This window comes from Sinocyclocheilus anshuiensis, unplaced genomic scaffold (assembly GCF_001515605.1).
Source record: "Sinocyclocheilus anshuiensis isolate Anshui unplaced genomic scaffold, SAMN03320099.WGS_v1.1 scaffold1815, whole genome shotgun sequence".
NCBI classification, from domain to species: Eukaryota; Metazoa; Chordata; class Actinopteri; order Cypriniformes; family Cyprinidae; genus Sinocyclocheilus; species Sinocyclocheilus anshuiensis.
This window is the reverse complement of record NW_015551104.1, coordinates 111,379-138,599: the sequence shown is the minus strand read 5'-3', so window position 1 is coordinate 138,599 and position 27,221 is coordinate 111,379. Positions and strand designations below refer to the sequence as shown.

Here is a 27,221-nt window from a genome sequence, read left to right as displayed (position 1 = left end):
AATTTTAGTTGAATGGACTATAAAACTATTTCAGTAAAGGTTGAGCCAACTAAAAAATAACAATTCAGGCAACACTTTGAAGACAGAAATTGACTGAATGTAAAATTTCTGTGGAACTTGTTACTAAATAATAATTAGTTGAAACGGCTTGATTTTTTTTACAGTGTATACATTAGCAATGGTTATTAATGAAAACTATACAAGTAATATGTTTAGTTTATTTCATTTATTTATACAGGGAAAACGCACAACAAAAGTGTTGTTCCAGAGTTAGCTATAAAACTAACTTTCATCTGCATTCCCTGAGCAGGATGTTGTTACAAAATTACAATACATACAACACATACAATATCACATCATACTTCATTAAATTAAAAAGTCAAGTCAATAATCACATATTTGATTTTCTTTAAGCCATACTTTAAGCATAGTTTTAAACATACTAAATGTTTTACCCTCTCTAATACAAACGTTTTTCGAAAATTTAATTTTATCAAAATTAAATTCCATCTTTCTGCTGCTCTAACTGAAAAAGAATGACATAGCCCAGGGGTAGGCAAGTTCGGTCCTAGAGAGCGCTGAACAAAATTGGTCCAAGAATCGACCCCTGTGGGACTCCAATATTACAGTCAAGAAATGGTGAGCATGCATCATTAATTCTTGTACATTGTTTCCTTAAATTAAAGTATGACTCCATCCATGTTAATGTATTAGTAGAAAAATGTAACCTTGATAATTTAGATAAAAGAACATTGATTAATGGTAAAAGCAAAATAAATTTGAAGACAGCGCCAACAACACCTCCCCTATCAAGACTGGATTTAATTTGTTCAACGAAATAACAGTTTGCTGTCTACGTAGAGTGATATGCCCTAAATCCAAACTGCAAAGGATGTAATGTAAAATGACCAAGATTTAAATGCTCTACTAACTGATTGCAAACGACCTTTTCAATTACTTTAGAAACAACTGGTAGAATACTGAAAGGTCTATAGTTACATTAGCAGTATGACCAGTCTTATACAGTATGTCCGGCGAGATGCTTTTTTTTTCATCAACCGCTAAAACGCCAAAATAAACATTTTTTATTTATTTATTTAAATTAATGGTCGATTTTTTTTCATGTTCTTCTAATATTTGTTTTCTGTTAATTCGTGTGTATGATTGTTTCAATGTTTGGAGCCAAAAACTAAAGGAGGAATCTGTGAGGGAAATTAATTAGACATGCTGATGCGATTTTAATGTTATTTAGCTTTCTTTCTTTTTTTGACATTTATGTTTGTCAATAAAAAAAATAGTTTTAGTTACTTTACGGTTTTAAACTATAGCCTTTATTTGAAAAGGACTGCAAACAGAAACCATAAAGATAAGTGTGTCAGTCATGTCAGTGTGAGAAGTATGTTTTTTTTTTTTTTCAACAGAGCTCTAATGGAAAGCACTCAGAATAATATACTTAGAATAAAGTGAGATGATCTGCTGCTGATCCTGAATGGCTTGTTTAATGAGTGTTTATAGTCTGAGGCTCATCAATATTATGAGCTGCTGAAAATCCTCTTTATTTCATGTTAATAGATCCTGTTTTCACCTCATTCATTATGCAGATCTCCTGTTAACTGCCAGTTAAAGTTCATGTCATTCTTCTCATCAGACTTAAACTATGCAGTTACTGGTATGATATCTACAAGACACAAATGTCCTAACAGCATTTATTTCATCATTATTCTGTGTTAGATTATGTTTAATATAAACCAACACAAAACTAAAAACCAATGAACAACAATTCAAACTCAAATGGAAGGAATTATGGAAACACTGATTTTTGTTGGTTACATAACTGTACTTCTATTTATTCTTTTGACTTTTTTAACATTTTAATATGTGTAAATATTAAGTGTGAAAATCTTAGAGACAAAACCGAAATGCATGTGTAAATTTTTATAAAAATGCAGATACTTTACTATAAATACCAGATAAACATAAATGCTTAATATGTGAATTAGTAGAAAAACAAACTCACAAACTTTGGCAGATCTGCTCCTCCTTCAGTGAAGCTCCTCCCACAACAATCACACCTTCAGTGAAGCTCCTCCCACAACAATCACACCTTCAGTGAAGCCCCTCCCACATCAATCACACCTTCAGTGAAGCTCCTCCCACTGCAGTTCATCAATAAATGCTGGAATATTCCCATCAGTCTACAAGTGAAGACGAGCATCAAAGCATCAGGAAGAAGTGAAATCTGCAGAGACAGAGTTTATTGAAGGACAGAGAGAACATGAGAGATCCAGAACCCTGCAGAATGAAACACACTGAAGAACAAACAGGTTGGTGTTTATTTTGATCCTTCATCAATGAAGCTGAAGAACAATTAAAGTTATCAGCAGTTCATCAGATTTGATGTTTATAGCAGAAAAATACTCTAGGAGTTGTAAAAAATGAAGAAAAAAAGTCCAATAAGTAATATAGGGGAGACTTTCTATCTCCAGGGTACAAAATATCGACTTAAACTCAAATGTTGAAATGATGTCACTTCCTGGGTGTTGCCATAAAAAATGCTTTAGTTTTAAAAAGGAAGAAATGGAATGGAAATTGTGTTTAGTGAAGAATATTTGCCAGTTAATAATAGAAAAATAGTTAAATACGTAATAATATTTTAGTATATTATATTAATGTAAATATTATATTTATAATATATTAAAATTGTGGAGATGATCAAACATAGAATAGTTACCACTACACAAACATTGGATTAGTGTCTGTATTTTTTAATATAGATCATTGTACCTTATTTTGTAAAAATGTGTCAAAATGATCATAATTTTGTGTAGCCGTTGTCTGTTTTTACTTCACATTTCTCTGATTTTTTATGATTTATTTACATTGTAATTTCAGATCTAATGGAGAAACCACATGATGTCAAAACTAGAGAAAAAACTCGCTCACAGACTGAAAGAGTTTCTTTACTGAAAAGAAAAGTCAAGAAAATTTTCACCTGCACTCAGTGTGGAAAGAGTTTGTCATGCAAACAGAGTCTCAAGTTTCACATGAGGATCCACACTGGAGAGAAACCATTCACTTGTGATCAGTGCGGGAAGAGTTTCAGACAAAAAGGAAACCTTATGAACCACGTGATGATCCACACTGGAGAGAAACTGCATGAATGTGATCAATGTGGAAATTTTTTTTTGTGGGCTTCAAACCTGAAGAAGCACCTGAAAGTTCATACGAAGGAGAAACCACATTCATGTTCTCTATGTGGAAAGAGTTTTTCACATCTGCAGAATTTAAAAGTACATCAGAAGAGATAATGGCATGAGATTATCCACACTGGAGAGAAACCTTACAAGTGTTCACACTGCGACAAGAGATGCAGTCAGTCAGCACATCTGAAAGCACATGAGAGGATCCACACTGGAGACAAACCTTACAAGTGTTCACACTGCAACAAGAGATTCAATCATTCAAAATCCCTGAAAACACATGAGAGGATCCACACTGGAGAGAAACCTTACAAGTGTTCACACTGCGACAAGAGATTCAGTCAGTCAGTACATCTGAAATTACACGAGAGGATTCACACTGGAGAGAAACCTTACAAGTGTTCACACTGCGACAAGAGATTCAGTCAGTCAGTACATCTGAAAGCACATGAGAGGATCCACACTGGAGAAAAACCTTACAAGTGTTCACACTGCAACAAGAGATTCAGTCAGTCAGTACATCTGAAAACACATGAGAGGATCCACACTGGAGAGAAACCGTATCACTGCACTGTATGCGGGAAGAGTTTCAGTCATTCATCTAATCTACGGAGACATAAAATAAACAATCACATTAAGTAGTTTAGCTTCAGGTCCTCTGCTTTCAAGTGCTACACAGCATCTCTTCCATATTAATCATAAGAAATTATCATAAGAAAGATCATCTGAATTAGTCACAGTGAATAAAGATCATCTTCAAGACCAGCAGTTTCTGTGAGATTCAGATCAACTCAAAGATAGAGTTCCTCCCCTAAGAACAATATCTAAAGTTTTATTCTTGTATACAACTTTGCTTTATGATATAAATTATATTATTATGCTTTATTACAAGTTTCATTTTATGTTCAAAATGTTATTCTAATGCATATTTGTAGAAGATCTTTACAGGTTTATAATGTTCTTGTTCACTAAGCTGAAAAAGAGGTTGATTTATTTTTCATTTCATATTCACTGTTGTTGTTTTTTTGCAGGTGTAAGATATTCTGTCATGTAGGTTTAGGGTTAGAGTCTGATCCATCTTCACTTTTATTCACTTGAGATGCTTTGCTGTCTTGTTAGTCAATAAAGAGAGGTCTCATTCGTTTCCACTTTTACTTTATATTTGCTTCAAGTATTAAACTCTTATTGTTCATTATTGTTTTCTGTTGATTCTTCTTGCATCACTAATGAATAATTTCATAATTTTAGTTACATCTAAAAGCCATGAAATATTAATTGCTTTTGAAGGAAAAGATATTAAATTTACCGGTCAAACTCCACATATTAGAAAGCTGAATCAAAAAAGTGAACTGGAAATTCCTTTTGATGATTTACTTGTAGAATCACTCCAGAGAAGACATCACCGGAACGTTAAAAAGAAAAGCAAGTTGGAGAAGAAGAAGAGCAGAAGTAACCAGACAAGAGACGGGAGACATAATATTGATGGCTTCTTCTGATAATTCGGCAACATGAGCATGTGAATAAACGGTTGATGAAAAGGTTTAAACAATTTATTGAAGTTAATGAGTTTAATTTGAAAATGGAATCTTTGCGAGGTGAGGTTGACTGTTTGAAACTTCAAAAAGCCAACGCCGTCTCCAAAGAATAAACAGTTAACTGACATCCTGTCAAAAAGCGAGAGCAGGTGTTGTTATCTGGGTTAACAGCTAACGAATGGAAAATGCTGAAGTGTGAAAACTCGCTCGTATATATTTTGAAAAGGTGTTGATATTGTGTAGTAAGAAAATGTTTAGCTGTGGTTAGCACAAAAGGTCAGACATCCTGTGTTAGCGTATAGGAGATAAACTTTGTTTGAACCTCCTCGTATATATTTTTGGAGGTATGTGTGTGTGTATGCTATGCTTGATGTTATGATGTAATGGTATTACAACCCACTGAAGCAAGGGGTGTGACCAAGTGTTTAGTGTAACTTGCATTTATCCAATAGGGGAGATTTAGTAAATGCTTTGCAGGAGAGAAATATTGTACACGCCCTATCCTATATAATCCAGGGTTTTATCAGTTTTGGGCTGCCGCAAATCGGGTGAAGACTACTCGCTGTTACTTTCTTGTTATTTGCTTATGAGTTATTGTTTTTAATAAAGCGAAACCATTTGTATATGGTGATTCGATAAACTTTCTTTTAAACAAGTCTCTGAGTAATTTATTAAGGGTAACCTATTATCTGAATGTAGTTCATAAATCTCCAATACGAGCTTCATAGAGGTGAGAACTCTGCTGAGCTGATCAGGAAATCTTGCTGAGGATCCTGGATCTCATATTACACTTCCCATCCATATAAGAGGTAAGGGCTGTATTTGTTTATGACAGCTGCTGATGGGGGAAAGATGTGATTATAAGATTTATTGGCTCTTTACATGCAAAATTATATAACACTTTCCATAATTAAATTTCTCATAAAGCTTTTAAATATTAAACTATATTTCATCGCACACCTGTCTGTCTGCCTGTCTACATCGGTAACTGTTTTAACATTATTTTTGTTTGATACGTGGTTTTATAGATATTTTGCCGTTTAAAACAGAATTTGGCGCGTTTTTGATCATCTACCGTTGGTTTCGCCTCGCGGTGATGACGTCATCACTCGCACGCGCTGCAATGTGGAGTTTCTGAGGTGAGCAGTTCACGCTATTTCACGTAATTGTAAAATACACATTACATAGTTTGTTTAATCAACGTTTTACGGGGTCTGAATAGTTTTTTTTTTTATCGAGCTCAGTGCTATTTGTGTGCCTTCTAACACTTATAGGTGTGTAAAGAAGACGTTGTCTTGTTTCTCTTCACATACAAAACGGTAGAGGGAACTGTTTTGTTGTTGTGAATGTAGTTATTAGAAAATCGAAATATTTATATTCATATGGACAAATAAATAAATAAAGATAGTTGTCAATGTCTTTATATTAGTATTTTTTCTGTATCACTTGAGAAGTAATTGTCATAGAACGATTTCATAGGCTTTCAGCATATTTGACTCAAACAATCAGTTTCTTGTTTGTTTATAGTCTGAGGCTCAATAATTGTAATAATTGTGATACTTTTCATTAGAGCACTTAAATAGGCTTTCAGCATATATTGTGACTAAAACAATCAGTTTCTTCCAGCAAACACTCAGAATAAAGTGAGATGATCTGCTGCTGATCCTGAATGGCTTGTTTAATGAGTGTTTATAGTACCCTCTTTATTTCATGTCAATAGATCCTGTTTTCACCTCATTCATTATGCTGATGACTTCAGATCTGTTAATTGCCACATTAAGCTCATTTTATTGCTGTCAACAGACTGCAGCAAACAACATGATCAGCTATTGTGGCATTACAAGATATAGACGAGTATTATGATAGTATTTATTTAATGAATCTGTGATCAACCTTGTTTCATATAAAACACAAAACTAAAACATACAATTACAAATTATGTTAAACTCAACTGGTTTAATTGCTCCTCACAAATTCTTACAATATTTTCTGTTGATCATTTTTCTTCTTACATGGTTTATTATTTGGTATCTGTGTGTGTGTTTTGCCTATATATTAGTGAGAAGTGGACAAACCCAGCAATTGGGTTGTTTTGACCCAGTGGTTGGGTTACTACCCAGAAAGTTGGGTACCACTGGGTCAAAACAGCCCAATTGCTGGGTTTGTCCCTATTTTACCCAGCACTGGGTTGTATTTAACCCAGCATTTTTTAGAGTGTGGGCGGCGGTCCGTTAGCAGTTCCCCGTCGAACACGACTCCAGCTCGGGCACGAGAACCAGCGCCGTTACGATGGAAAAAGAATAACAGAGATTGGTCGATTACACGTGAATTACTTCTGTTTAATGTTGAATTTTTGTTCTAATGTTTGTTAAACGAGTTTAAATATAGGCAATATGTATATGGCAATATGAGTGCAGCGTTTCACTCTAGCCGAAACATGCTGTGACTCCATAACCTGCCAATAAACAAACAATAAACAGCTCTGTGGACATGTTTTAACATCCAAACAAAGTAATATTCTGTATCTTTATTAATAAAATCGTTTATTTTATGCAAAGCATCAGGCTTTTCCATCACGCAAAAAGACCACGACACTCGTTAAAGGTGATTCACACCGCGCGCCTGTATGTTACTCTGCATAAAATTTAACTATATACAGCACAGTAACGATTTTATAGATAAAATAAAATTTACTCAAACCTGTATTTTACCGAAGAATGCATCAATTCGACGGCGCTTAGAACTGCTCTCTCGTGAAGTGAAGACGGGAAATCCCCACGATAAATAACTCAACCGCTGGGTTACGTCTGGCCCTGGATCTGAGTAACACTAAAACTACCCAAACATACGGTCTTTCAGCCGGTCAGCCTGATATGCTTGGAGCATCACCATCGTGTGCAATTTACATTTCACCAGGTTAAAATAATATCTCAAGCTTTATGCTTGATTTATTTCTAACACATTAACCTCAAAACCTTTTCATCTTTCTCTTTCTACAAATTGTATGGTGAAGCGATATGACGGCACCCAAAATACAATCAAACACTCCAACGCAGCTCCATTCTTCGCGAAAGATGGATAAAAAAAAATGCGCACCGGAAACAAAAACCTCGAAAAATGATATACGACCCGCCAAATGCTGGCCAAATTACAGAGATGCCGATTCGCACGGGACTAATATCATCACAGGACCTCGGTGTTCGGCGAAATATGGTAGGTCATTTGCGGGGGAATTTTTACTTTACAAATTACAGATATGGCCGATTCGCACGGGATTAAGATCACAGACAACCTCCGCAATTATTACAAATGACTGGAGGTCACCAGGTAATACTAATTCCGTGCGAATAGGGCTTAAGGTTAAAAAGTTACTAGCCAACCAATGCTTTACCTCATTAAGACATGCAAATAAGGTTTGTATAGCTGAAGGGTCGTTTCTTTTAATAGGCAGATAGATGGGTATTATCTGCATAAAAATGGAATGATACACCATGCCTTCTCAGAATCGAACCTAAGGGAAGCATGTAGAGAGAGAAAAGCAGAGGTGCTAGAACAGATCCCTGGGGAAGTCCTGATTCGAGATGAGCAGCAGAGGAGGTAAAGTTGCCAATTCTGACTGAAAAATATAGCTCCGTTGAAATATGATTCAAACCTATTCAAGACTGAGCCTTTAAGCCCCAAAAAAGATTCTAGTCTAGACAGGAGCAACTTCATGCATGTTCTCTGATCGGATAGCTATCCGATCGTGAAAAGACCAGGTGTAAATGCCCTCCGAAACCCTTTCGAGATCTGATCGCTCAAACCACTTCAGGAGCTGGTCTGGGCCGCATTCCAGATGAAACTGTACAAGTGTAAATTAATCTGGTTGTTGAACCCACATATGTAAAATGTACTCCTCCCAAAATGTAAAAACAAAAAATAAACGTGTGAGAGCATGTTATGGGCTATATGATATGTTATAGTCAGATATGAAAGCGCTAATGCATCACGGCTATCGCATCGGATGAGTTTCTGAGTATCTCTTCAGCAAACCGACAAACTGCTGCAAATGAAACAAAGACACAGACGCTCATCACACAATCATCTTCATTAAAAAGTAGTGAGACTAACTTATCTTTACAGTGCTGACGCCATGCTCTTTCCTGTTGTGGTCTTTGATCTTGAAATTAGCTGATAATGAATAAAATGCAGCGCTTGTCTGTTGCTTTTATTGATGTGAATTCCAGTAAATTTGCGTATAGCACGGGAATTGAAGATCGGATTTATATCCGTTTTGCGAAGACACATTTATGTGGCCAAGTGTAAATGGAAACGTTTTAACAAATCGGATAGATATCATATCCGATCTGCGAAAATGCATGAAGTGACCAGGTGTAAACAGGCCCTCAATGTTTTTAGTCTGAGGATCAACAATATTATCACAGCTGCTGGAAACCCATGTCAATAGTTAAATTACCACATTAAGCTCATTTAGTTGGTGTCAACAGACTTAGGCAAACTATACACAATGCGTTATTGTGACATTACAAGATATAACTTTTTATTTTTAAGTCAATTATACATTATTTGTTCTTAAACTATTTTTTTTATTAAACTCGTTTCATTTTTTTAATTCTTACATTGCTTATATTTGTTTTCTTTTCATTTAAGCTTTTTTTTTTTTTTGCCTAGCCTATATGTATATATATATATATATATGAGATATGGCAGGTAAATATAGGAATAAAATATGTGGATGAAATTCCTAAAAATAAAAAGAGACAAAAATGGGAATAGAATTTGTGAATGAGTAAAAAACAGTTTGCAATTAATTAGTTATATTACTAAATAGCTAGATAGATAAACATAAATACTTAAAATATGTGAATTAGTGTAAATGTGTACGAAGTGATTTATCATTTGATTTTGACAGATCTGCAAATCTTACTGTACAGCGATCACAATCACACCTTCAGTGAAGCTCCTCCCACAACAATCACACCTTCAGTGAAGCTCCTCCCACAACAATCACACCTTCAGTGAAGCTCCTCCCACATTAAATCACACCTTCAGTGAAGCTCCTCCCACTGCAGTTCAGCAATAAATGCTGGAATATTCCCATCAGTCTACAAGTGAAGACGAGCATCAAAGCATCAGGAAGAAGTGAAATCTGCAGAGACAGAGTTTATTGAAGGACAGAGAGAACATGAGAGATCCAGAACCCTGCAGAATGAAACGCACTGAAGAACAAACAGGTTGGTGTTTAATCTTGATACTTCATCAATGAGACTGAAGAACAATAAGGTTATGAAGCTTCAAGTAGTTTGTCAGATTTTGATTTGTTGTAACGCAAAAAAAAATATATAGAGCTGTGCAAAATTATAGTTGAAGCAGCAAATTACACTCTTAAAAAAAAGGTTCTTAAATTGTTCTTTGGCAGGGTGTATGGTTCCATGAAGAACCTTTAATATCCAAAGAACCTTTCCATTGCACAAAAGGTTCTTTGTAGCACAGAAAGGTTCTTTAGACTATAAAATGGTTCTTTACACTCAACATGTTGTTGAACAAGTAAGCTAAATTGTCCTGCCTGGTCCAGAATTCATTCCAGACTAATTTTCTATTAGTTGCGTTCAATTATAGTGCAATATGAAGTATTAATTTTGAGTTAGTGTAAGTTAGTAATTTTGAATAGTGTTGTGTTTATTAATAAAAAAAGACCAGTAGATCAGTCCTTTTATATCTAGCCTATTACATCTATTTCTATTATTTTGCATAACTCAAAAAAATATATATTAGGCTAGTTATTTAACAAAAGCAAAGTTTAGTATAAAAAATACGGCAATCATGTTTTCAATTAAATAAAAAGGCTGAGTGATACAAAATCTTAAAATATATATATAAGTGCCACTTTGTCCCACTATCATACATTTTGCATCTATTTGAATTGGTCATAGAACTACAAAATGAGTTTCAAAGTCGCGATTTAATAATGATTTAATGAGATTTTAAGCTGTTTATGTGGTGTTCTAATTCTAGACGTTTATTTATGTAAATGCTGCGTGACTTTGACGTGTTTTAATGGTCGTGCATGCTGAATACTGGATTTGCATTCAAACACTGCAGTGGAGGGAGTTGCCATGGACGGGGCTACAACACCAACTGACAAACCGTAAATCTCAGTCTCTCGCTGCTGTTTTCACTGCTTTCAGGTGAGTTTAGTCCCTAAAATCACACAAATATCACATACACCTGTTCCATACACGTTCTTACATGTAATTGACACGTTTCTGTTGAATATTTACTTCACAGGAATGGTTTACCCAGGCAACGATTATGCAAAACCAATGTAACTCACCTATCGAGAAGAAACAAACCAACCTCGCCGTCCGATCGCAGGCCTTCCCGCTCCTTTAGTTCTCTCCAGTGCTGGAAAGCTGATCCGATATTTACACGGGACCTGCTTCTTGCCTTATCGCAGTGTTTCTCAATCCCAGTCCTCACACACCCCGCGCTGCATATTTCGTAGGCCTATGTATCTCTTATCACATATGATGTTTGTTCTATTTGACCGTAAGTGCCCTACGAAGTGGACATCACCGGATATTCCGCCATGATTCCAGTTCAAAACGAAACGAGTGTATATGTTCCATTCAGAGGGCATTAAAGTGTGCGAGACGTGAATTTAAATTGTATTTATTTACAGAGGTATATTATGTCACGGCACAAATCCGTGAATGAATGTTCCGAAGTGAAGTAAACGTCAACGGATTTCCCCTGCTCAGGGAAGGGAGCAATGGACACCGTGTAGGGATCATATCATTCGGAACACAGTTCATGCACGTCGCTCTCTTCTAACGAGCTGGTTATCTGAATCAGGTGTGTTAACCCTTTAACGCGTACGATCACACTGGTGTGATCACTCTAGGCTGGTCCCTGGAGCATACGATCACACCGGTGTGATTAGAACGTTCAGTGCGTCATGTGATCAACTGCTGAATTCAAAATTCAAATCTGCTTTCGCGCTTTTCCTGGCGCAGATTCAGAGACAGACATGCTCGCTTGTCATATTATCACAGTGTTTTCAACCATTTAATGCTTATTTTAGGTTTCAGACATCTTAATACACATAAGTACTAGTAAAACAATAAATGCATAGTTTGTAAAATACACACCGATGTCTATGGAAGTGGCAATAATAATCCATTCAATTATAATTTGACGACATGTTTTATTGATATCATATACACATATGTAGGTAACTTTAAAGTTTAGTCTACACTTCTTCCAGTTCACCGGAAACTTACTTTAATGCCTTTCGGGAGGAGAATACGTGTCGTAAATCCCACAGCTCGGATTCAGCGCAAACTAACATGGCAGCGCCCATCACCCACTATAGATCAACTAACATGGTCATTATAAAGGTGTTTACACTACCAAATACATTTACTTACACATATTTGAGAATCAGAATATCAGATATTTCATAATATAGTGAACACGTCAGTGAATATTTTGAATAAAAAAGGAAAAACTAAAAAAAAAAAAAGCGATGCATGTGTCATACAACGCTATTGTGACTGCGGTGTGTCAAAATGCAATGAAGTGTCATTGCATTTTAATGTTTTTGTTAGCCTATCCAGTTGAAGCCACTATATGCGGCGCTGCTGCGTTGTTAATTACAAATAATGCGGGAAAAGAGAACATCAATGCGGAGAAGATCTTGTTTACGTCAAAACTGAAACCAAGCCGTTCACACAGAACGCATATTTCGCGCATTTTCTAGAGGGACATATATCACCGTTGCACTCCCGTCTCGCACAAACGAGCCGCATGTTTAGAAAGCCATGTAAAATTAATGCAAGTTCAACTTTGAAAAAACATATCTCAAGACTTTATGGCGATTGTTTTTTTCCCCATCCCACTGCAACTAGTGTTTTTAAATGAAAAATGTACTAAAGAGCAGCATGTTTAGAAAGCCATGTAAAATTAATGCAAGTTCAACTTTGAAAAAACATATCTCAAGACTTTATGGCGATTGTTTTTTTCCCCATCCCACTGCAACTAGTGTTTTTAAATGAAAAATGTACTCTGTGTGATTGGCTTTCCGCCCTTTGTATTAAACTATGCATACATACATGATGGTGTTTTGTTTATAGTTGTTTAAGCAACTTAATTATAATTGGTTTATAAACATTATTTTAAACATTATGCACTTTTTTCACAGATAGTCATGATATCGTATGCTTTGAATAAAAGTGGATTAGTAATATTTTGCTTGATGCGCCCTCTTGTGGCCTCAGGAGAGAAGCCAAAAGCTTTTCTTCACCCTAACTGAAATTATGCATTTTAAATTCGAATATAATTCGAATTTTGATAATATTTAAGTACAAAAAGATATCTCTAGTAGGTGGCGGCAAGTCACTGATTTTATTACTGAATCATTCATTCAATTGATTCGTTCGAACGGCTGATTCATTCAGGAACGAAGCAAGTGACTGTCTTCGTAAATGGGTGATTGAATCATTGACTCACTAGATTCATTTAAACACGCACGTTCATTCATAAACGAAATACCACTGTGTTTGCTCGGCAGCGGCTCAGCTCTGACTTTGTTTGAAACTATTTATGTTGACGAAATCAGGCAATATTGTTAAAGTCAAACAATGTAAGTCCCTTAATATTAACTTGTTTATTTAACTGTAATATTAATTCAATATCACATTTGCAAACACCCAATTCTCTTTAAAAGTGGTCACTCACAAAGTTCATCGCGATCTCACAAAGTTCCATTATAATCAACGAATCTCTTATTTACACATCTGCACTTTGTTTATTATAATGAGAGGGTTCGTGAGCCTTCAGAAATCAGCGCTGAACAAAACTCCAGTATTTTGAGCAGTGAGTGTATTGTGATTAACATTGCGTTCAAGGAATCAACAGATATGTCTGCGATTACTCAACGCTGCAAAAACACTTTGTAGGTAAGAACCATTGAAGCTCCCCTGAGCGCAAACACAAATATTGTTACCTAGTGCTTATATTGCTTAAATACCATTAATCGGATGGATTTGTGGCCCAAGATGCTGGGATAGGCTTCAGCCCCCATGACCCTGCAGAATAAGTGGTTTGGAGAGTGAATAGATGAATGGATGAACTTCCAAAATACTTTGACTTGCTTTGATTTTGTTTCTGTTCTTACTGCTGTTCAGCTTAAAAATACCTTTCCATTATCTTTGTTTGTCATTTTGCATCATTATACTTGTGCTAAACCTATGAAAATTAAGAAACTAATGAAAGGGTTTTTGTTTTTTTTGACAGGATTCTATGTACCCAGCCTCAACCATTAATCAGAAGGATGGGATGAAAAAGGGCATAGTAGTGGATGATGGGGGTACTGACATTAACCTGCTGCATTCACTATATCACACACTAGGGATGGACATTGTTGTCAATGTTTCATTTCAAGTACTGATAGGTCTTTATTTTGATGGTCTGGACGGCATGCTGTTCTAACACTAACTAGTCAGACCTCCGGTACCACCCAAAATGCTACCATAACCAATCAGAAAAAGAGAAATATGTGAAGTACTCAGACTTCACAGCAACGATTGATCATGAAAACGGTGATTGCAGTGACTTTAAAAAATGATCAATAATTGCTGTCTAGTCTGAGTACTCTAGTACTTGTTCACATCCCTATTAAACACACACACACAGTATAGAGGTATGATGTATACTGCATTGATGTATATTGTAAATGCAATAAAAATTTTAATCATGTATCTTGTCAAGTCTTTTTACTTCTGGATTTTTAATTTTTTTTTTTCAAAATGATTTTATGAACAATCCTATTAAAGACATTTTATAGTATGATACATGTGAGGATATTGATCTGGAGAAAATGGGGCCATAAAGAACCTATTCATCAGTGGTTCTTTGGAGAACCTTTAAAAAGGGTTCTTTGTAGTACCAGAAAAGGTTCTTTATGGCACAAAGTAAAACACCGGTTCTTTAAAGAACCTTACACAAAATGGTTCTTCAGGGAACCAAAAATGGTTCCTCTATGGCATCGCCTCGAAACCCCCTTTTTGGTTCTTCATGGCACTTTTTTTAAGTGTATAAGGGCACTTTCTATAAACTTCTGGAGTTTATTTAATAGTCGCACAATAGAAACGTAACAATAATTAAACGTAATAACAGGAAGATCAATGTACCTCATGTCAAATTTTCAGGAACATGTAATTTATAAAGTGCATCTTTATGATGAAAGATTTGTAGAGCAATCACTTTAATGTCCTTTCCTTTCACATTTCTCTCGGCATGACGAAGCGGATATCATCCTCTTTTGGAAGATCAAACAAAGTAGTTTCGCTTTCACAATGAAGCACACAGCGTCTTTACGACATGGCGGCGGAAACAACAAAACTACAGCGAGAATAAAAGTTACGCCTTCTTTCTTTGCGTGAACATTTGGGCGGCGTTATGCAAATCTTCCCACATAGTGAGGTAGATATGTGGGGGCGTGTTAGAACGAGCCGTTTTAAGTAGGCGTGGCTGACTCTTAACTTTTATAAAGAATATCTCTTTGGATTTGAGACTTTAGTCTTTGCAATCGCGTTCATAATCGAATGCGACTCATCTGCGATTATGAACGCGATATAGCAGTGATCTATGGCTCCGTGTATTAAATGCCGCTCCATCTGAAAGCACGTGATGGAGATTACTATTCACCCGCATTTTGCATAAAATTAAAAATTGACTTTTCAATACTGACCAGATACAATACTGATTTTGGCGGAAACTCACATTTTAAAAAAAATGGCGTTTATCGCGTTTTGGAACCAAACTCTTCATATATCCAATAGTTTGTGCAGAGAAAGCTAAAGCGCGCTTTGCAGGACATGGAGGCGCCAGCGCAATCACTTGCATTTTTTTCAGTGGATAGGCCTACGCCATCATTTTTACTCATAAAGTTAAGAGTAATACATCATTCGTAACTGTAAAGGTTCTACTTTAGGGACAATTACAATATTAATAAAACGTTGTGCTTTTATAAAATAAAGAAAACAAACATGATGCGCTTTCTGCTGTCTCGTCTTGAACAGGAGCGCTTCACAAAAATGAACCAATAAAACAGTTCAAATAACAATGTTTAAACGTTAAACCTAGATAAATGTGCGCTGTTAGACGCATATCCAATAGTTTGTGCGGAGAGTGGAAGCTAAAGCGCGCTTTGAAGGACATGAAGTCACCAGCGAGATCACTTGCATTTTTTTCAGTGGAAACAACTTTAAATAGCCTATGCATAATTTTTACTCATAAAGAGTAATACATGATTCGGAACTGCAATGTGTCTACTTTTATTTGTGTGCACTCACAATATCAACAAAACGTTGTGCTTTTATAAAATAAAGAAAACAAACATGATGCGCTTTCTGCCATCTCGTCTTGAACAGGAGCGCTTCACAAAAATAAATCGAAACTCATCGAATACATGCCTCATAGACATGATAAATATATCTATAGAAAGCTTTAAATTCTATGGTAATTAAACAATGTTTACATATGAATAAAAACATACATTAAAATCTGTCATATAAATTGGTCTCTTCATTAAAAATGTGCCTACTGATTGCCACCATTGATGGACAAAAAAATTAATAATATAAAAAATATCTGTATGACAGTATATTCTGCAGTTCTTCCCTGCTGTACCAAATATCTATACTATTCAAAGTATCATATCGAAGTTAGAAATGTAAGTAATGTGACAAAATTAATTTTGTAGGGTGCCACAAATTTGTTACAATTTCCAAACTACCCCTTTAATGACAATCGGTAGCATGTTCAGTACTGTCACTTTAAGACCTACACACATCTGTTTTTCTCTCAGCTATTTACCTTCACTTTTTTTAGTCATGGCTAGACTTGTGCCGGTTTTCGGTAATGCGATATATCACGGTAATGAATATGCACGATATTGTTATCGTGGGCTCTTCTAAATACCGTGAATAATTTATATATTACAAGTTATTCAGAATTGTGAATGCATTTTAAGAATACTTTTCCCATCAACTTTATCAACTGAAAAGACGCGTGCGCACTCTGATGTAAATAAGCACGGACAAGAAGCACATGGCGGAACATGTGAGAGACGCTCTGGATGAAAGCGCACTTTCACTCTCTGACAGCAGATGGCGCTAAACTGCAGAAATAATAATAATAATTCATTTAAATGAAACCCTGTAAACAAAGCAGCTGCTCTGTTTCTGAATTGTGTTTAAATGATTTAAACAGCCATTCAGATTTGTGTATTTGCTATGATGTTCATCACAGTGCCAAATACTTAAATATTTAGACTTCATAGGCTATTTATTTTCAATCTTTTTTTACATTTTAATCTGGACTATAACATTTGTTTGAAAGTGTTTCGATTCTTTATTGTTCGGTCACACTTTACATTAGGGCTTCATTAGTTAACATTAGTTAACGTAAACTGCAAATGAAAAATTCTTCTGAACATGAATTAATCTTAGGTATTCCAATATTTAATAACACGTTGTTAAAATTGAAAGTTGCAACTGTGTTATTTAATGAGCTAACATGAACTAAGACTTAATAACTAATAATTAATAACTTCTGTAGCAAATGTAGCTATTGCTCATTGTGAATGTTAATGCATTAACTAAGGTTAACTAATGAGGTCTTATTGTAAAGTGATACCTATTGGTCTTTATAGTTCTTTTGCACTTTAATCTGTGTAAAATTTTTAACTTTATACATTTTTCTGTATTGCTTTATTGCATTTAAATGTTCAGTTATTTTTGTTATAAGAAAAAAGTTATTAAACCTGTTATACTGTATTATGACAGCACTTTTTTTAAACTAAATTTCAATACCGTGATAATACCGTATACCGTGATAAAAGCATGAGCAATTAATCGCAACATGAAAATTTGATACTGGCATATCCCTAGTCGCGGCACGACTGAACACAAAAGAAGATATTTTGAAGAATGTGGGCAGCCAAACAGTTGCTGGTCCCTACTGACTTTGATAGTAGGAAAAAAAAATATGAAAGTCATTGGGGACCAGCAACTGTTTGGTTAGCCACATTCTTCAAAATAGATTTTATGTTCGTCAGAAGAAAGAAACTCATTCAGGTTTAAACAACTTGAGAGTGAGTAAATGATGACACAATTTAAATTTTTACTTTACTTTAACTTTTAATGTTAATGAAATAAAACACAGAGATTTTAATATATATATATTATAAAAAATAACTCCCTGTTCTTGACTGAAAAACTTTAATACAGTTGCTAAAGTTCAGCAGTAATAAAATAACTTGAAATTTTCAACAACTTTTCACATCATAACTTTTTGCACCAAATAGTATCGATAACAGTATCGATAAGTACCGGTATCTATATCAGTATCAGTATCGATACAATGTAAATGATGCCCATCCCTATCAATGAGGAGTTGGTTTAATATATTTAATAGTTCTCACTATAAAAACATGGGATTTGTGCCTGGAATGTTAAAAACATAACTGGAAGATCAATGTACCTCATTCATGGAAAGTTTCAGAGACATTAAAACGTATAAAAATGCATCAACATGATGAATTTTTTGTATAGTTATTGTCAACTTTCCACTGTTACATTAGGGTTCACTTTTATGTCCTTTCTTTTCACATTTCTCTCTGTGATTTCCTGAAAATAAATGTTTTTACTTTCATTTCAGAGTTGATTGAAGAAAACGAGGGGAATGAAGAACTGAGTGAAGAGAAGGAGAAACATCATGTCAAAACTGGAGAAAAACCCTCGAGTCGCTCTCAAACCAAACAGAAAGATTTAAAGAAAAGAAGAGACAAGAAATCTTTCACCTGCACTCAGTGTGGAAAGAGTTTGAAATGCAATAAAAGTCTCAAAGTTCACATGAGGATCCACACTGGAGAGAAACCATACACTTGTGATCAGTGCGGGAAGAGTTTTACACAATCATCAAAACTTAAGGAGCACATGAACATCCACACCAGAGAGAAGCTGTATGAATGTGATCAGTGCGGAAAAACATTTTTGTGGGCTTTAAGCCTGAAGTATCACCTGACAGTTCATACGAAGGAGAAACCACATTCATGTCCTTTGTGTGGAAAGTGTTTTTCACTGCTGCAAAGTTTAAAAGTACATCAGAAGAGACATACTGGTGTGAGAGAATATATGTGCTTTGAGTGTGAGGAGACTTTTATTAGAGCTGATCAATTGAAACTGCACCAGATGATCCACACTGGAGAGAAACCTTACAAGTGTTCACACTGCAACAAGAGATTCAGTCTTTCAGGAGACCTGAAAAAACATGAGAGGATCCACACTGGAGAGAAACCTTACAAGTGTTCACACTGCAACAAGAGATTCAGTCTTTCAGGAGACCTGAAAAAACATGAGAGGATCCACACTGGAGAGAAACCTTACAAGTGTTCACACTGCAACAAGAGATTCAGTCTTTCAGGAGACCTGAAAAAACATGAGAGGATCCACACTGGAGAGAAACCTTGCATGTGTTCACACTGCGACAAGAGATTCAGTCAGTTAGGAGACCTGAAAAAACATGAGAGGATCCACACTGGAGAGAAACCTTACACGTGTTCACACTGTGACAAGAGATTCAGTCAGTCAGAAAACCTGAAAGCACATGAGAGGATCCACACTGGAGAGAAACCTTACATGTGTCCACACTGCGACAAGAGATTCAGTCGGTCAAATACCCTGAAAAGACATGAGAGGATCCACACTGGAGAGAAACCGTATCACTGCACTGCATGTGGGAAGAGTTTCAGTTGTTCATCTGCTTTACAAAAACATACAAAAAACATTCACAGTAAGTAGATCATCTTCAGATCCAGCACTTTCAGCTCCGACACTGTGTCCTCACAAAATGTGACACAATAATGCCAGTGTTGTAGCAAGTCAGCCCTGGGCCCATATGTAAAAAAAAATTGTATTGGTTAATGTGAGCTCCAACTTGGTTAATTTAACTTATTCTTGTTTTTTCTGAGGTAAATAACATTACGTGACTATTCACATGCTGTTTGATTGACGTATAAATGCTTGGAAATAATATTTAACGTTTTCAAGTCCATTCATTATTTGTAGTTCGCCAGCCACCCGATAATTGTGATAAGCTTTGTGCTTTGCTGCTTTTAATGTAACACAAAGTGTCATCCTTTAAGTTCTGTCGATATTACCATTAAATATTTTATTTAGCCATGGCGATGCAGCATTTGGACGTAGAGCTTCAAAGAACCAAATAATCCAAGATCAAGCGAAATCAGCAACAATCAAATCCAGCTAACTGAGTTAGCGACGTACAAAGAATGGACCCCAGAGCATGAGAAATTCATTAAAATTGGCTTGTTTCGAAGAATATTTTGTTGTCTATGTATACCACGTTTTGTGAAGTTTGGACTTTGTATTCACAAGATATTAGCCAATTAGTCATTATGGGACACCTCCAGAAACATGCAAATGCAAGTTGGATGTACGGCCTAGGAGGAGTTTGAAAAGAAAATAAATACATAAAATAGGGTATAAGTTGTGAGTGGGACTTTCTGCAGGAACATCTAACCATCTATCCTATATTTTATCTATCCTATAGTTGGCATTTGTAGAAGTTGTGTTAATATTATCAATGTCAGATGTATTTTAAAAGCCTTATGGCTTATCTGACTGAGATTGTGTATGGAGGCTGCAAGAATGAGTAATGTGTTCACTGTCTGCAAAGATTATTAAAACCTTGGCAGCTCATATGTAATGTATATGCCTCTAGGACTTCTGGGCAGTTGAAGAGGGTTAGATAAAAAAGTCTTTAATCTTTAAAACATCTTGTCTTGTTTTGACTTCTGTAACTCTGAGCATCTGAACATTATTCCTGCAAGACTGAGAAGACTTTACTCCACTACACCAGTGAAGTCTGATTTTGGCTTCTGGAAAAAGAGAGAAGATTTCCAGAAGTCAGTAAAGAGAGAGAACGGTCTCATTTGTTTGTACTTTTACTCACTTTTGTATTTTTGTAAGAATTAAAAACTTGTTAATAATTCTATGAACAGGTTTTATTATCTCTTTTTATTTTCTGCTGATTCTGTTTGCATCAGGAATAAACGGTTCCATATTTTTCGTGACATCTAAAAGCCACAAACTCTTAGGCTGTAATTGAACTTTTCGGCTTTCAAGTAATTTTGTGAAACAACACAGTTATAGAAAAGTAAAAGTTAAATCTTCAGTCTCCTCCCCAAGGGGTCCTTATCTGCTTTACTCAGAGGAACTGGGGAAATCACAGCTGTCAATTAGATGTCAGACCCAGTATTTATAGCATGAAATAAATTCATGATATGATGAGGGGTCTGAAAGGAGCTTTCATGGGGGAAGTCATGGCCTAATGGTTAGAGAGTCGGACTCATAACCCAAAGGTTGTGCGTTCAAGTCTCGTACCGGCAGGGATTGTAGGTGGGGGGAGTGAATGTACAGCGCTCTCTCCCACCTTCAATACCATGACTGAGGTGCCCTTGAGCAAGGCACCAAACCCCCAACTGCTCCCTGGGTGCCGCAGCAAAAAATGGCTGCCCACTGCTCCGGGTGTGTGTTTGTTTACCTTTATTTAACCAGGAAGAAAACTCATTGAGATTAAAAATCTCTTTTTCAAGAGTGTCCTGGCCAAGATAGGGCCAGGTGTTCACGGTGTGTGTGTGTTCACTGCTGTGTGTGTGCACTTTGGATGGGTTAAATGCAGAGCACTAATTCCTAGTATGTTTACTAGGTTACCATACTACGCCACATGTCACTTCACTCACTCACTCACTCACTAAATAATTAAAACAAACTCTATTAAAAAAAAAAAAAACGAGCACTTCAACATACAGCGTGATAGGATTTGGAACTACCTAAATGACACAAACCATCTTTAGGAAACCTTTGTTTGAAGTGAAGTTTTTTTTTTTTTTTTTTAGTCAAGCTCCATTCGTTTAAATGCAGAGGGCGGGGTTTATGAGCTAAACTGTGCTGAGCCAAACAAATCACGCAATGATTTGACTTCACTTCTCAGGACATGTGCAACACACTCGCGCTGAACAAAGTAAAGTCTGATTTTAGGCACCTGGAACTTCTTTACTCAAGAGTTTTTTTGTTTGAAAATGAGATGAGAGCAGCATCAAGCATAAAAAGCTGCCAAAGCTTTCAGACGAGGAGTCTTCTGAGGTGAGTTGAGCTGTTCACGGCATTTCGTGTATTTAAACAAGTATAAAATACCAGCGGTGTACCTTAAAAGCAACATTTAAGTAAAAGTGTAGATATCTTAACAGAAAATGACTTTTGTAGAAGTTGAAGCCACCGTTTAGAGTTTACTTGAGTAAAAGTTTTACAGTACGTGATAATTATTGTAATATTTTTTTATATTAAACATACTTGAGAATTAAAAGTACAAGTAAATGCAAAATGGAAAAAGGAGTAAATAAATATATAAAAATGGTTATTCACAGTTTGAGTAGCAAGATTGTGTTCAGTTAACTCGTTCTTCAATTTTGTATCTTTGGGTATACATACACTCTTAAAAATAAAGGTGCTTCAAAAGGTTCTTCAAGCGATGCCATAGAAGAACCATTTTTGGTTCCACAAAGAACCATTCAGTCAAAGGTTCTTTAAAGAACCATCTCTTTCTTGCGTTTTTGTAATCTGAAGAACCTTCTTTCGCCACAAAGAACCTTTTGTGAAACAGAAAGGTTCTTCAGATGTTAAAGGTTCTTTATGGAACCATTTAGACAAAAAGGTTCTTCTATGGCATCGTGAAGCACCTTTATTTTTAAGAGTGTACAAGGCAATTCATCTGGTACTTTCTTTCATTTCAACATAAGAAAACATTTCTGGAATCTGAATTTGAAGTGGCATGCATGTACACAGTATAATCAGTGTTGGGTGTAACTAATTACTAAGTAATTAGTTACTCTAATTTAATTACTTTTCCCTTGAAAATGTAAAGTAAGGGATTACTCTTGTTTTTTTCTGTAATTTAATTACAGTTACTTCTTATGTAATTGAACTTAATACTGTGTATAGACTGTAGAACATTTATACACAATAAAATAGTAGATTTAACATCAACATTTAAAGTCTAACCTTAAAATGCATGCTTTTTTATGTACCCTTCTCACTTTAAATACTTTGAGTAAATAAGAATATTGCACACTTTAGTTATCCAATTCTCTTAATAAGTAATTAAATACTTTTTGGAGAGAGTAATTTGTACAGTAATCTAATTACACTGTTGAAGATGTAATTAGTAACTAGTAATTAATTACTGTTTTAGAGTAACTTACCCAACACTGAGTATAATGTAGCTTAGAGGGGATATTAACCTGCCGTTACAAATGCATAAATAATGCTTTGTTTTAAACTTAAAACGTTGAATACTGATATTTGAAATGATTTAAAACATGAAAAATTCCCCTAACAGGGAACGTTCCCACAAGCCTTGCTGCCAAAACAACCATGACCTGTTGAGGCATGGACTCTACTAGACCCCTGAAGGTCTGCTGTGGTATTTGGCACCAAGATGTTAGCAGAAGATCCTTTAAGTCCTGTAAGTTGAGGTCGGGCCTCCATGGATCGGACTTGTTTGTTTAGCACATCCCACAGATGCTCGATTGGATTGAGATCTGGGGAATTTTGTGGCAGGGTGCATTATACTGCTGAAAGAGGCCACAGCCACCAGGGAATACCATTTACATGAAAAGGTGTACATGGTCTGCAACAATGCTTGAGTAGGTGGTACACTCTTAAAAATAAAGGTGCTTCACGATGCCATAGAAGAACCTTTTTGTCTAAATGGTTCCATAAAGAACCTTTAACATCTGAAGAACCTTTCGGTTTCACAAAAGGTTCTTTGTGGCGAAAGAAGGTTCTTCAGATTATAAAAAGGTAAGAAAGAGATTGTTCTTTAAAGAACCTTTGACTGAATGGTTCTTTCTGGAACCAAAAATGGTTCTTCTATGGCATCGCTTGAAGAACCTTTTGAAGCACCTTTATTTTTAAGAGTGTACGTGTCAAAGCGGCATGCAGTTCATGGTGTGTGTGTGTGTGTGTGTGTGTGTGTGTGTTCACTGATCATCGCTGTGTGTGCACACTTGGATTGGATAAATTGGCTAAATGTCACATTGCTTTCACTTTAGGTGCTTCCCAAATCGCATACTTATGAACTATTCTATGACGTTTTGTAGTATAAATAGTGTGAGTAGTGTGTTCACACTGAAAATTCCAAAAGGAAAAGGTGTTTTCTTTTCGGAAAAAATGAAGAGTGGAATGTTGGACACTTCATGCACTCAACTGTCGCAGCTTTAATTACGTCGCGGGGCTATCAGACTCTGATTATAAATGACAAAATAATCATATAATTCATACACTACATGGTTGAATACATAGTGCGTAAGTACATAGTATATAAGTGCATAGTGCGTCATTTGGGACGCATTTTTTCACTTTTTTATTAGCCAGCAGTTCAAATTACAAATAGAAATAGTTGTGTCATTAACACTGTAGTTCTAAAAGTTCTCTAAATATTTGTCAGGAGTGTATGCAGTTAATACTTCATGACATTGTCTGACACAAACTCAGTAAGTGATTTATTGTTTATTTTGGCAGATCTGCATCAACCACACAGAATTATTCAGTGAAGCTCCTCCCATAACAATCACACCTTCAGTGAAGCTCCTCTCACTGCAATTCAGCCAAATCAGCCTACAAGATGAGAATCAAAGCATCAGGAAGAAGTGAAATCTGCAGAGACAGAGTTTATTGAAGGACAGTGAGAACATGAGAGATCCAGAACCCTGCAGAATGAAACACACTCAAGAACAAACAGGTTGGTGTTTATTCTTCATCCTTCATCAGTGAAGCTGAAGAACAATAAGAATATAATGCTTCCAGTAGTTTTAATTTCATTCACAGTGCTAATTCAAAGTGCTTTACGTATGAAAAGTTAAAATATTAATTAAAACAAATGAATGAATTAAAACAGTTAAGAATAAAATACAGTTCTCTCAGTTTGGACGTAGCACAGTACTCATTCAGTAAATGCACAGCTAAACGGATGTATTTTGGGTCTAGATTTAAATGTAAATGATTCTAAATGATAAGGTTTTAGCACATCTGATCTCTTCTGGAAGCTGGTTTCAGCTGCAGGTGGCATAATAGCTAAAAGCGAAACGTGAACCCTTGGTATTTCTAACTGACTCTGAGTGGTCGGTTAGGCTTATATTCAGTGAGCATATCTGCAAGGTAGTGAGGCCCTAGGCCATTAAATGATTTATAGACAAGTAATAATACTTTAAAATCAATCCTGAATGTAACTGGAAGCCAAAGACCTGAGGACTGGTGTGATATGCTCAGATTTTCTGGTTCTAGTCAGCAGCATTTGGTATGAACTGCAGTTGTCTAATGGTCTTTTTGGGAAGGCCTTTTTGAGAAAGGAGTGCATTACAGTAGTCCACCCTATTTGTGATAAAAGCATGAATGAGTACCTTGACTTGACTGGAAACAAAACATCTAATTCTTGCAATGTTTTTGAGATGATTTAGTTATTGCTTTGACATGACTACTGAAACTAAGACCTGACTGCAGAATCACACCAAGATTTCTGATCTGATTTTTTTGTTTGTTTAACCCCTAGAGCCAAGGTATGCATTCACCTTGAGAACTTCATCTTTTTTTTCAAATGCAATGACTTAAATTTTCTCTCTGTTTAACTGAAGAGAGTTTTGGCGGATCCAGCTGTTAATTTCTTCATTACCTTGGTGGAGGGAGTCAATGGGGCTGTAGTTATTTCGCCATAAGGTTAGGTAAACCTGGATATCATCTACATATCTGTGATAGGCAAATTGGTTCCTTCTCATTATTTGCCTTTGTGGGAGCATATGAAATGTTCAGATGCAAAAGCCTCTAAGTGCCATTTGAAATTTTCTTCTAAAATGAGCATTTTTCTCAGGCTCCTATGTGTAGGTTCAGTAATTTTCCTTTAATGGCAATGAATGGGTTCTTTTCATTGCCATTAAAGTCAAATAACTAAGCATAAACATATGGGCCTCAGAAAAATGCTCATTTTAGAAGAAAATTTCAAATGGTACTTAGAGGCTTTTGCATCTGAACTCTTCATATACAGGCTGAACAAGATTGGTGCCAGAATTGAGCCTTGTGGGACTCCACATGTCATGGACATCCACTTAGACTTATGCTCTCTCCCTTCTAAGTATGACCTGAACCATTTGAGGACCATCCTAGAAAACCTGACACAGTTTCCCAGTCTCTCTAGAAGTGTGTTTTGATAGACAGTGTCTGATCTAATAGTACCAGCACTATTTTGCCTGAATCAGAATTTAAGCGAATATAATGTATTAACTTTATGAGCACTGTCTTTGTTCTGTGATGCTGTCGGAAACCAGATTGAAAATTGGGAAGTTATTATCCCATGTGACATTGCAAAGGGATCTCATTATAATATTACCGCTCCTTAATCTGTAAGTTTCCACCCACGGCACCGTTATTTTGATTTTGCAAGCAACAATGGTGTACCAGCTCTAATGCCATGGCGAAAGTTTTTAGGTCCCCGGTGCATCTACCAACCAAGGAAACGTGAAAAAGATTAACCCAGTTACTTTGTTTTGGTAAGCTTTTTTCTGCAAGCGTCTGAGAAAATGAGCACGTCTGATTTCGCGCCCTTGGTGACGTGGCAAAGGGATCTCATTATAATATTACCGCTCCTTAATCTGTAAGTTTCCACCCACGGCACCGTTATTTTGATTTTGCAAGCAACAATGGTGTACCAGCTCTAATGCCATGGCGAAAGTTTTTAGCAAAATATGCTAACTGTTCTGCCTTTGGCTGCACAGACGAGCACAGAACACTGTTTAGAGTACCAGCCTCAGAGGAGATGAGAGATCAGTGGATTTATTGACTTATTTACTGTATATTGCTGCTGCCACACAGATCTAAAGTAAATATGTGATTTATTTCCCAGCAGTTTACCTTCACAGACATAACCACCACGACGAGGCGCCCCCCATAGCGACCCCTAGAGGACGCAGTTCGAAGTTCCATTGAAAGGGAACTTAGTTTAGTACTCACATGCTGTGACAGCCGCTTTCTCTCTGTCTGTGTGCTTCGGATGTGTGCACTCAGAAAACCGTATATTAGAAGTTTAAACTCATATGGTTTAAAACGCATGATTTCAGCGCAATGAACATGATAATCAAAAACAAACATTATCTGAGGTACGAGCTGTAAAGGCCATAGATATGTAAACATATCTATAGTAAAGGCACAGCCCTTTTCTGGAAAAGGGGTGAGGATCAGCAGCTCATTTGCATTTAAAGATACAGGCACGAAAACTGTGTGTTTCTGCTTCCACTCAAAATAGGCATTTTCAAAATGATATAATAAATGATCTGTGGGGTATTTTGAGCTGA

General features: G+C 36.0%; 1 protein-coding gene and 1 pseudogene across 1 annotated transcript in view; both read left to right on the top strand.

The window, feature by feature from the left end:
- The window catches only part of LOC107662826 (zinc finger protein 239-like), a 26,856-nt pseudogene extending 22,937 nt beyond the window's left edge, over positions 1-3,919 (top strand).
- Positions 3,920-9,791: 5,872 nt separating this feature from the next.
- The window catches only part of LOC107662823 (zinc finger protein 271-like), a 20,711-nt gene continuing 3,281 nt past the window's right edge, over positions 9,792-27,221 (top strand). Inside the window, exons 1-2 of the mRNA XM_016452935.1 lie at positions 9,792-9,969; positions 18,461-19,522. Of these exons, the coding sequence (XP_016308421.1) occupies positions 9,921-9,969; positions 18,461-19,522 (1,111 nt within the window). The 5' untranslated portion in view covers positions 9,792-9,920. The remainder of the gene's footprint in view (positions 9,970-18,460; positions 19,523-27,221) is intronic.